The 13215-nt window shown below is 33.4% G+C and overlaps 2 protein-coding genes across 2 annotated transcripts; both read left to right on the top strand.

Annotated features, from left to right (window-relative positions):
- Positions 1–4511: 4511 nt before the first annotated feature.
- LOC113328329 (LOB domain-containing protein 29-like) lies at positions 4512–5482 on the top strand. Its single transcript, XM_026575444.1, has 2 exons — positions 4512–4790; positions 4910–5482. Exons 1-2 carry the CDS (start codon positions 4512–4514, stop codon positions 5480–5482), a joined length of 852 nt encoding a protein of 283 aa, XP_026431229.1.
- A 5602-nt stretch (positions 5483–11084) lies between these two features.
- On the top strand, positions 11085–12060 carry LOC113328328 (LOB domain-containing protein 14-like). Its single transcript, XM_026575442.1, has 2 exons — positions 11085–11363; positions 11491–12060. The coding sequence occupies exons 1-2, from the start codon at positions 11085–11087 to the stop codon at positions 12058–12060; spliced, it is 849 nt and encodes a 282-aa protein (XP_026431227.1).
- The last annotated feature ends 1155 nt before the right edge of the window (positions 12061–13215 follow it).

The raw sequence follows: 13215 nt of genomic DNA, 5'->3' as shown, positions 1-13215 counted from the left end.
TACTAAAGCTTTGTACAATTCTATTAATTGATTACTCAAGTTTTTTTTTTGTTAAAAATAAATAAATAAATTTATTGTTATTATTATTTATTTATTTTATTATTATAAAGAAATTATATTTACAAGAGAGAAATATTTACACGGGAATGGTTGGTAATCGGGCAACAATTTGTGCACCGACACCTTTCCGGATAGCCAAGCCTACCCTATCAAAAAGAAGCCACCAGAGGTTTAAATTAAAATAAAAACAAAGTCGTTTTACATGGAATTAATTAGTTGCCTAGCAACAATCTGGATACCAACCCCTTTACGAATAGTAATATCTAATCTATGAAAAAGAGACCCTCAAATTTTACAGTTAGTGTCTTGATTAGCAAGACAGTTCTTTAGCATTTTCAAAAATACACAAGTATCTTCACTCAATTCGCCAAGAGTTGAAAATGCTAAAACACCGAACTCATACCCATGTGCTAAGCATTTACCCAAGTACTTATTACGTTTATGAATGACTGCAACAGAAATAGCTTGGCCTGGTGTGAAAGAAGTGGTTCGTGCACTAGTGAACGGAGAAGCAACTGTGAAATCAAAACAAACATCCGGACCATTATCCCAGTTGTAAACAAGCAAGTCTGCGGGCCTGATGGCATGAGCTGTATTGGATAAAAAGCCCCTGAGAACTTCTTTGCGAACCCTGAACCCTGAACAGAGAATTTATTATTATTATAACAAATTATTTTTATAAGAGAGAAATATTTACACGGGAATGATAGGCAATCGGGAAAAAAGTTATATATTATTATTATTATTATTATTATCACTTGACGTTGTAGAATTTTTCACGGATATTAAGAAATATCAGAGAGAGTAAAATCTTTCCAATAATACCCATATTAATTCCTACTTAAAGAGTTAAATAACCTAATTTTGTGTTTCTAAAATATAGGAAAAGTTATCAATCCCATAGTTATGTACTTGGGATGTATAAGATTGAGTATATATCCTCCATGGGGTATATTTAAAAATTGTAGAGTAATTGTTTTTGTGTTGATTACTATGAGAATTAATTCTCTGGTGTGATTCCAAAGCAGGGGTAGATTAGTGAAAATTGGGAAAAAAAACTAAAACTATCATCTAATTTGGAACAAAAAAAAAACTCTAAATATGCAAGTAAAATGGAACGGAGGGAGTATTATTATTATTATTATTATTATTATGAAAGGAGGTCACGAACGATTTTATTATTGTTATTATTATTATTTAATAAGAATAACATTAATATTTTAGTTATTATAAAACAAATAGGAGTTTACACATGAAAGGTTAAAACAAATAATATTTTAGTTATTATTATTATTATTATTTTCTTTAGAGGAAAAAGGTTAAAATTCGTTCAACTGAAAAGGAAAAAAGAATACAAAATGAGAAGTTCGGAAGCATATCTATGTCCTATTTGTGTTTCCTTCCGGAAGATATATGGCCTCTTCCCAGTTCCTCACTGGGAACTTTTCCATTCCATTTGAGCCGAGAGAGATCTTTCTCGGTTTTCTTGCTGGCTTTGTCCTCATATATAATTTATTGAGTATGAGGTTTTTTATGCTTCAAAATATGAATACCCTCCACTGTTTTCCTCACAATCCTCAACAATAACTCTTTTGTTATTCAAAATGTTAAAAGAGTTGTGAGCGCTCACCTTATCGATTGGTTCACTTCTAGACGGAATTCCCTGCTTGTAGCTATTCTCCCATTCCCATTAGTGTTTCCCTGCAGAAACCAAATTCTTGGCCGTTGCTTCTTTGCTTGCAATGTCACCAGAAACCTCCTTGCTTGCATTCGTCAGCTAGTAATGGTTTCCCAACAAAACTAGAAATTAAGCCTAAGCCTTTAATATATCCTACATGTGCAGTGGAATTCCATAGATCAACACTTAAATGGGTATTTTCCTGATACTAGAAGCTGAAAATTCAATCATGTTAGACCATGGCGTCAAGGTGAAAAAACTTTTGAGATGTGGAAAGAACATAGTTCAAGCACACTTCTATGTTCTTCATCATCCTTGAATTCAAATATGAAAGCACCATTACCATGTAGTTTGATACTCACCTCATTATTGAGCTTTTAATGCTTGGAAACAACCTCCTTCACTACTGAGAAAGAAAGTTTTCTTCCGACAAAAGAACCCACCCCAATTATTCACATCCTTTGATTCCTTTCGAGAAGTCGACAACTGAGTAATCTACCACCATCTTTCCATTCAGATCTATAGGGGTGTGAATTTCATAGAAGGTTGAGGAGTAATTGGAGTTGGGTATGGGAATAAGATCCTCCAATCTTTTGATTTAGGGTTTTGAAAACCCAATTGAAGAATCAATTCTTCCACCAGAAGCTTCGCAATTACCCACTTTTGCAGATACAACAACCTGTAATTTTCTCTGATTTGATTCACCATTATTACACAATTGATTATCAACACCTTAATTAGGTATACCCAAATTATCTTTGTTAGCACGGTAAGATTCAATTAACGAGAGAAAGCAGATAAAACCAAGTTTGATTCTTCGACAATCGGGGAATCCTGAACCAAAATTCTCTATCAATCGTTAGAAGGAGGAGGATTATATGACGACGCCATTAGAGAATTCAAAATAAATTTAGATATGAAAAATCGCACATAGAATCGCCTCTACAACGTCATCACTCAACTAATCGTGTGTTTGACCTCCCTCTTTTCTCTTACATAACCGTTTTTCCCAAATAATTATCTAAAACTTCTTTTTTTCAATTTTCTTCATTTCCAAATCTACTTTGGCAATCTGGGAATGCTGAACCAAAATTCTCTGTGAATCGTTAGAAGGAGGAGGATTATATGACGACGTCATGAGAGAATTCAAAATAAATTTAGATCTGAAAAATCGCACATGGAATCGCGTCAGCCACGTCATCACTCACTCTCTCTCATCCCACATTCGGAAATATTTCATACAGTTAATTAACCGTGTGTTTGACCTCTCTCTTTTCTCTCTATATAACCGTTTTTTCCCAAATAATTATCTAGAACTTCTTTTTTTCAATTTTCTTCATTTCCAAATTTAGATTTGCTCAGATATAATCCGGGATATCAGATTTTTCGAGTAGATTTGGGTTTGTGTAAATAGTATTTAATGCTTTCGATAAAAAAACCATAATTTTTGTGATTTTAGTTTTTAGGTTTTTATATTTCTGATCGGTCTGATGCATATCTATCCTTTTAAAATTTGTTATATAATAGCCTTAATGGTGTTCTCTGGAGGTGGTGATGTATTATAATCAAGTATGTTTCGAAAGAAGACGATCTAATTCGACAAATAAGACCGATTTTGATCGATTTGATATCCATTTTGGCATATTACTTCTTTTCTATAGAAGCATCTGAGTCATCTGACATATATGATGTCAATGATCAAGATTCAAAAGATCAAGATACACAATAGTCTGAAGCCATTATCAAGATGTCAATTTCTTCAGCACAATGTAAAACCTTAGTACAATTTTCGTTTTTCGTTTCTTTAAGTTTCGAAATTTATAAATTTAGTACTAATTATTATTATGTGTTTTCTAATGTAATTGATTATGATGTAATCAAAATTTCATACTAATGAAATTATGAGTCATTTCCTTCTTCCTTCAAAAAAAATAAAAAAATAAATATATATATATATATAATAACCGTGTGCTCCTTCCCAAGTTATGTCATGATCGTACTCTCAACTTGAGTGTTTGGCAACTGTACATATTGAACTCGGATTGACCAAGCTTTTCTTGAAAATTAACTTACAAAAAAATAATTGTCCAAAATTTATTAACTTTTTATTTTGTAGTATTAATTGTAACTATTGTCAAGACACCCTTCTAAAGGCAGCTAGGGGTTACATGAGCAGTCATCATCCGAGTTCTTGAACTGTCTTCCAAGTATGGGTTAGACCATATAACTTAATGTTCCAACTAGAAGTTAGTTTGGTGGTATCAAAAAATTTTAAATTTAAAGTTCCATTACTCAACCTTAATTATTTTCTATGTTAACGCTTTGAACTCAACCGTGACCTTTGGACTCTTTAAAATTTTACCCCCTGTGTTCTTCTCACCGTTTCCCTAAATGATCCTGGAAGATTGTACTTCCATCATTACTGATAGTGTCACGCTCTTTTTTGTTCAGTCTCTTGAGAAAATTTCATTAGTTTTAGCATTTAAGGATTCTAACCTAAACTAATCAAATAAGGACGTTTACATAACTTAATCAAACATGTAACCCATTAAGGGAACCTAACTCAATTAAGTATTCATTGTACTATGATCAACTCTACCTGTACCTGTACTATATATACATACATAGTGTTTCATGGTATTTTCACTTCATCAAGCTAGCTAATTACCAACAAAAGAAATTCTCAGCCTCAACATACCTAACAACCTAAGAATAGTAGTACAGTACAACACTAAAAAAGACTCTTTCTTTCTTCACTTTTCATAAAACAAAAATGACAGGTTTTGGTTCTCCTTGTGGAGCTTGCAAATTTTTGAGAAGAAAATGTTTAAGGGGTTGTGTTTTTGCTCCTTACTTTTGTCATGAACAAGGAGCTACACACTTCGCCGCAATTCACAAAGTTTTCGGTGCAAGCAATGTTTCGAAGCTTCTCACTCATCTCCCATTAGGTGACCGCTGTGAAGCTGCTGTTACAATTTCCTACGAAGCTCAAGCTAGAATACAAGATCCTGTATATGGATGTGTTGCTCAGATTTTTGCTCTCCAACAACAGGTACATAATATGTGGATATACATTCTTCAGTTTTAAGAATATCAATTATATGAGAAATCTAACTGAATTGTCATTTTTCGTACTGTTTTTTCTGATGCATTTTTTCTCTTGTGTTTTAGGTTGTGAGCTTGCAAGAACAACTAACAACACTGAGAGCAGAGCAAGCAGCCCAAGGTTTCGTTAATGGAGGAAACATTACTACTTCAACAAATGATCATATTCATCAACAGGACAATCACAACAAATTGTTCTACGGAGATTTTCCTACTACATATCCACAAGATATTGAAGCTTTAAATATGCAGTTAAATGAATCGAAGATATTATCCGAACAGTTATATCAAAACAATACTTCTATGAATGATAGCAACAGTACTGCTACCACTGATGAAGAAAACATGTTCTATTATGAAAATGGAGTAGTGAATATGGAAAATTCACCAAGTATTCAAATGAGTCAAGAATATCATGATCGTGATTCTTTTACACCACCCGAAGAAACTGTTCATCAGTTTATGACTGGTGCAAGTTTGGATGAGCAATACTACGCATCTGATGAACATCAACAACATGCAGCAATGGCTTCTCTATATCTGGAAGACATGCAAATGGATGCAACGAAGTGGACGTTTCAAGGCACTAATAAAGACGACCTTCAGTCGATGGCTTTTCCTTATTTTCAACACTCATAATAATGAGTTTAATATAAAAAATGTATTTCCTGTCAAAGAATAGTAAATATAGGTTAAGGCATCATAGCTAAGTTAATTATGTAACTCTTTCAAACTCGTGTATGTGATCCTACCATTCCACTGATAAATCCCATAGTTAGTGTTTCTTAATTATTTTGTGCTATATATCCGGTGTAACATGAACTCGCTTGCTATACCGGAACCCATGATGGTGAGATTTCTGTAGCTCAATGATTCAATTCTCTGTGCTATTAAGATTCACTTTCATGTGATCTTCATAAAAACTTGTTTTATTCTGCCACTAGTATTGCAATTTTGGTCTTTTACTTAACGTATTCGTGGGCTCTAGTCTTTAGAAACTTTTAAAATGTGTCTTGCTTCTTTTTGATCTTTTACTCTACCACTTGTTTTTGATAAATAGTTTCAACTACCGCATCCATTTGACCAAATTATGCAATACCTTGACTATACCATTACGCCCATTCTTGTAGAATTTTTTCATTCATACAATATTATGCTGTAATCTCGACCACCACGCAAATCAGTTGTGTTTTTCTCCATGTGGTTCCATAATTGATGGATCTCTCTTTTCTGTCTAACAGTAACAAATGACAAACTGGAGCAGGTCTCTATACACGTTTTGGTGAAAACTTTCCGAACACCTTTCTGCATGTGGTTTTATCTTTAAATTTGTGATCTAATTGCGGCATGCATGTCCTGTTATTTCAAGATTTTACAGAATACTGAGAAGAACATTTCACAAGCCAACCGGCTATCAAAGGAGGAGTTACTGATTTGCAGTGAGGATGAAAAGAATTGTCTTGGGTATCAAGAAACTGGACCAATTTACCACTTGATCTTACTAAGATTTAGTGAAAAACGATTGACATGCCAGAAGCGGATCTATCGTTATATCTTCAGTTATGTGTTTTGGTTAGGTGTTTGATCTTCAGAAGAGTAAAGCTACATTTCCTTGATGAGAACATCACTGTACTAGTTCATAAAGTATATTAATTATCTCTTTATATGTCGATTGCTACATCCCTATTTGTTAAAAATCGGCGGATTGATTTTGGTCAGAATTGCTTTTGTCGATTTCAAGAAACGTTTGAGTTACTTAAGCTTATACGAGCGCATGGTTTTACAAAGGTTATAGGTGATTTTACATATGCATCTTGAGGAGATCTGAGATGAAAAAGAACTGAACGAAGCCCTAGAGCATCTCCAGGATCATTTCTGGACTGAAAAGGTGCATCAGTATCGTACGTATCTGATCCTGAACAAGAATTACAAGTTTCTTTTGACTAGTATTGAAAAGTTCGTTTGTTAATTCATGCGCCAATCGTATGACATTTTCTGATTTAGACTAGTGATAATGTTTGCCCTTACTTTGAATCTGACATGCTCACAAGTTGAGATATCTACAAAATTGTGGAGATAATAACAATGGATGGACTTTAACAAAGATCAGTTGGAAGTTCTAATTGCCTGGTATTCTCATACTATTAAATGTAATACAAGTAAATGTACTTAATTATTATTATCCTTGATGAAAACCCGATTAGAATGTTAAAAGTAGTGAATTATTTAATTTATGATGTACGTAAAGATATAAAATTAATTTACATATCAACACTGGCGAGCACATGTACATAACATAATCGTGGTGGATTCACAGGTGGTAACCCGTGCAAGTTCTAAAATATCAATTACGATCGACAAGCCCTTATTACTGTACTATGTTTGTTTTCCTTTTCTTCCATGAACGTAAATATGATAATCTTCTTACCCCGACCGTGTGCACACTTTAACTATATAAATTTTCAGTTTAATTAAACTCTTGAGTTATATATTCTCTTATATCATATCATGTTTATTTTCAGGCTTTACAGAAGAAGTTTATTCTGAACTCAACCTGAACTAAAGCAACTCTCTGAACTCATCCGTATATTCTTTAGTTTCTATGCCAAAAAGAACTCCTTGGTTAATTACCTATATACTTTGCTCCATTCCTTTGATATTCTCTTCTTTTTTTTTTTTTGCTAATTTTGTAGTAAAATATTTATTTAAATTGATCTTATTAAAACCCTTAGTTTGCCATAGCTACGCTCCTTCTTACGTTTTATCGGTACTATACATCATACAATTATCATCACGTAATTGAACTGATGAGATGAGCGCCTTACTGTATATAGTATATAAGATATGAGTTGTCTAGATAAGAACAAGTTTAAGGGTGGAATCCTAACTATGGAATGTCATGTCTAATTTATCACATTTCGTCTTTAAACTAACATGTTGAACGTTATGGCTTCTGTGTGGGAAAATATCAACATCAACCGTCTCGGGTACTGTATCTTTAGAAGACATATATAACTCTAGTAAGGCTGCAGGTTCATTGATTACTTGCCGATTACCGATATTATATTCTGCTTTTTCTTCCATGTATGTCTGAATATACACCCCAGCCGTACCCACGATAGTTCATTCCTATGTAACAGCTTTACAGGCCATAACTCTGAACTAAGCTGAACTCTGAACTCAGTTTTCATTTTAGAAAATGATTCTTTAATTTTTCATATTTTAATTAATTATTTTATACTCCATCTAAAACCCTATTTGTATCTCAAAGTCTCAAACCCATATTTCTACATAAAATTAACTACTCATTTTTATTATGTACGCAGTTAAATGGTGCTATATTAACACGCAGTTAAAACAAGTCCATCGAATGGGTTTCGAGCTCCTAAATTAATGTTATAAGGAACATTTTTGAAGGTTGCGAAAACACTCACCATGTCTCACTAGAATTAGTACTTATTGGAAAATGGAAAATAAGATTTCCATTACCCGGATTTAGTAAAATTTTGAGGTTTGTAAACTTCTAGAGTTATAACCAAATAATTTTGAGTTGTGTGAACTTTTTTTGGATTGCATGGCATGGTTAATCAAATAATGAATGAAAACTCCATGATAAAGTCAGAATGAATGCATAATAATAGAACAAAGCTTTTAGTTTGAGTTCAGTTAGAGTTCAGGTCTAAATCATTTTCAAATCGCCAGTTAGTTTCTTGTCAGGCGGGTTTAATGGAAAAAAACTATTAAAAAAATATTATCAGTAGATGAAATGTATACCAATTACTTACTGATTGGTTTCTTGGTTTAAGGTGCGCGCTTCACTTTACTGGATTGTTCCTAACTACTAATTAACTTAATTCAAATATATATATATGTACATTGATGAGACATGTTTATAGTTTCTTACTGTACTTGCATTTGTTTTCCTTTTCTTCCATGTACGTACCATAATCATCTTACCCAACCGTGTGCACGCTTTAATTATTCTATTTTCAGTTTAAACTCTTAAGTTACTATTTGTGACTTCTTATCATGCATGCTAAGTTTCAGACTTTACGGAAGACATTCTGAACTCAACCTGAACTCAAGGAAATCTGAACTGCATATTCTTTTCATTATAGAGAAGAACTTATTGCTATGTAAGTTTAAAGCTACGAACTTTTGTAACCCACCCCTGTGTGCGGGAGTTAATTTTGAATAAATGGTTAATGGTTCATTCATGTGGAACAGCTTTACAGGATAACTCTGAACTCAGCTGAACTCGAGCTGAATTCTGAACTCTTTTATCTTTTTTTTTTTTTTTTTTTTTTTTTTTTTTTTTTTTTTTTTTTTTTTTTTTGAAATTTCTGGACTCAGTTTTCTTTTCCGCAAATGACTCCTTTTTTATCAATTAGCCAGTGAGCTGTAAGATAGTTTTATCCGAATAGTTTTCACTATGTATATCTCAAACCATATTTTTCTACCGAAAATTAACTATTCATTTTAAGTATCTGTAGCTTAATGGTGCATCTAATCGAATATTGACATACGGTTAAAGCAAGTCGAATCGGTTTCGAGCTCCTAAATTAGAATCTCAAGGATTTATTTTACCCAAGGTACGTACGTTTTTGAAGGTTGCAAAAATACATTACATTTCTCAGTATAATTTGAACTTTGATATCTGAATTAAGATTTCCATTACCCTGATTTGGTAAAATTTTTGAAGTTCGTAAATATGGAAGTGACCAAGTAATTTTGAGTTATGTGACATTTAATTTTTTCTAATAAAGAGGTGCATGGTTAATCGAATAAAGAACAGAAACTTCATGGTTATGCTTCAAATAATAGAATAAGGCCTGACAGTACTGTACTTTGAGTTCAGCTAGAGTTCAGGAATATATCATTTTGAAATCTCCAGTTAGTTTCTTGTCAGGCGGATTTAATGGAAAAATAAATAGTTTGGTGCATTAGTGATATGATCGACATTAAACTAATTAGTGATCCCCATAATGTTATTATTTTTGAAACTCAGTACTCAGAGATCCCCATGAACTTACATATAGCTTTGCCCTAATACTAGTGGATCACTTCTATCTACTAGGGAATAGGGACATGATGGTATATCATAAGTGGCGAACAAGTACATATGTACTTGGTAATTAATTTGATTTCGATCCCACTAATTAAAGCATGCATGGGTGTGCTTAATTACTGGAAATCTTACTAAGAATACATATTATCTGTTTATAATTAAAAAGAAACACTGAAAGTGTCATCTGAGTTAGCTAAGATCGATCCTAGAGGGGTTAAGATGCACAAATTGGCAAGGTTATTAACTTCCTTATGCATGCCAATGCTAGATGGATCAAACTAGCAGGTTTACGGTCGGGGTGAATGACCCTACCTAGCTACTTACTGTTTGGTACCTCTTGCTTTAAAATCCAATATAGCTAGCTAAACACTATATAATTAATCACCTGTTGCAAAACATTGTATCGTAATTAATATTACTTGCAAAGCATGAAGAACTCTCTGGGAATCACATTCCACGAAGTCGCTTACCTCGGTTACTGGCGCAAAATTAACTGGGTTTCCTTCTCAAGTTATGTCATGATTGCACACTCTGAACTTGAGACTTGAGACCTTGAGAAGCGTACATAATAAACTCAGTGACTAGACACCCTTGTTGTGGCAGATAGGAGCTACATGAGTAGTCATCATCCTAATAACTTAATGTTCCAATTAGAAACTAGTTTGGTGGTATCAACGGTTTTTAAATTGCAAGTTCGATTACTCAACCCCGATTATTTTCTGTGTTGATGCCCGAAAAACCGTGACCTTTGGACTTTTTGAAATTCTACCCCCAGTGTTCTTCTCTCCTTTTGTCTCAATGATTTTGGAAGTTTGTACTTCCAATATTACTGATAGTGTCAAGTTCTTTTGTTTCATTCAGTTTCAGAATATAATTGTTATATATAACGATCCTTTTTGTTCAGTCTCTTAAAAAAATGTCATTATTTTTAAGGATTCTAACCTAAATTAATCAAATAAGGATGTTTACATAATTTAATCAACCATGTAACCCATTAAGGAAACCTAACTTAATTAAGTATTCATTAGACTATGATCAACTCTACTTGTACCTACAGTATATATACATACCTAGGTTTTGGTATTTTCACTTCATCAAGCAAAAGAACTTCTCAACTAAAACATACCTCAAATCCCAAGAACAGTTTCTTTCTTCACTTTTTATAAAACAAAAATGACAGGATTTGGTTCTCCTTGTGGAGCTTGCAAATTTTTGAGAAGAAAATGTTTAAGGGGTTGTGTTTTTGCTCCTCACTTTTGTCATGAACAAGGAGCTACACACTTCGCCGCAATTCACAAAGTTTTCGGTGCAAGCAATGTTTCGAAGCTTCTCACTCATCTTCCGTTAGGTGACCGCTGTGAAGCTGCGGTTACAATTTCATACGAAGCTCAAGCCAGAATCCAAGATCCTGTATATGGATGTGTTGCTCACATCTTTGCTCTCCAACAGCAGGTATACATTTATGTACATATACATGCACATTCTTCATATTTATGGATATTCATTTTTTGAGAAAGCTAACCGACTCATCATTTTTCGTACGTTTTCTTATGATTTGTTTTTTCCTTTGGTGTATTAGGTTATGAGCTTGCAAGAACAATTAACTACACTGAGAGCGGAACAAGCAGCCCAAGTTTTCGTGAATGGAGGAAATAATACTACTACGACCAGTGATCATATTCATCAACAAGACATTCACAACAAGTTATTCTATGGAGATTTTCCTACTACATATCCACAAGATATTGAAGCTTTAAATATACAGTTAAATGAATCGAAGATACTGTCGGAACAGTTATATCAAAACAATATTTCCATGAACGATAGTAATAGTACTGCTACCACTGATGATGAAAACATGTTCTATTATGAAAATGGAGTAGTGAATATGGAAAATTCACCAAGTAACCAAATGAGTCAAGAATATCATGATCATGAATCTTATACACCACCTGAAGAAACTGTTCATCAGTTTATGACTAGTGCAAGTTTTGATGAGCAATACTCATCCGATGAACATCATCAACATGCAGCAATGGATTCTCTATATCTTGATGACATGCAAATGAATGCAAGGAAGTGGATATTCCAAGACACTAATCAAGTCGACCTTCAGTCGATGGCTTTGGCTTATCTTCAACACTTATAATAAATTTAATATAAAGTAAAAATGTATTCCTTGGCAGGGAACAGTAAATGCAGCTAAAGGCATCATAGCCAAGTTATATGCATGTCTCTTTCATGTATGTGATCATCCTACCACTCCACATTTTAATAAATTCCATCATTAATATTTCTATTCGATATATAATGGTGAATTGGAAGAATTTGGACTTTCAAATACCGCATCCCTTTCTAAAAAGTTTCGACCAATTATGCAATACCCTGACTCTACCATTACGCCCATTCTTGTAGCATCTTTTCATTCATACAGTGCTGTAATCTCGACCATGATGTATACAAATTGATTGTATTTTTCTCCATGTGGTTCTTCTAACAATATGGTCCTTATGACTAACTGGAGCGGGTGATCTCTATTTACAGTTTTGGTGAAAACGTTCCCAACACCTTCAAGAAACTAGACTTATTTACCACTTCATCTTTCCAAGATTTAGTTAAAAATGATTAACATACCTGAAGAGGCTCTATGCGGCCAAATTTTCAGCAGCATATATCTTCAGTTTTTCCCGATTATGTGTTTCGTGTTTGATCTTCAGAAGAGTAAAGAAGCATTTCCTTGATGAGAACATCATAGTTCATTAAGTAGACGAGGAACAAAAGCTCCCTTGCAAGGCCTACAATACCTTGTGGGTGATAGCGTATTGTTGTTGACATGAAATACCTGCAACGAAGCGAAATGAGATTAGGTACATTTATCTTTCTTATGTTTAAGAATATGTTTAAGAGTTGAAGGCTTGTATTGGACTGCACTGTGTACTGTTCATTTGATCATGGTGTTTGTATTCTCACTTATATTATTCCTTGTTCTTTATGAATATAATCATCTACTTTTGCTGATCAAAAAAAAAAAAACAGAAAAGAAAAGAAAATGGCTTAATCAACGTTCACTGCCCTTAATGGTCAATGACTTATAAATAACCAAAGATGTGCTGTCTGCCTTATTCAAGAAACCAAAATTATGAGATTTTCTAGTTGGTTTATCAGACAGCTTTGGTATGATGAATATTTTGATTTCTTAATGTGTACAGTGGGTGCCAGTGGTGGTTTACTCACAATTTGGGATGCTAATATGTTTAACAAGGAAGATGAGAGATTGGGTTTTAACAATATCTCCATTCTTCTG

This window comes from Papaver somniferum, unplaced genomic scaffold (assembly GCF_003573695.1).
Source record: "Papaver somniferum cultivar HN1 unplaced genomic scaffold, ASM357369v1 unplaced-scaffold_107, whole genome shotgun sequence".
Taxonomy (NCBI): Eukaryota; Viridiplantae; Streptophyta; class Magnoliopsida; order Ranunculales; family Papaveraceae; genus Papaver; species Papaver somniferum.
This window is presented reverse-complemented; position numbering and strand designations above follow the sequence as displayed.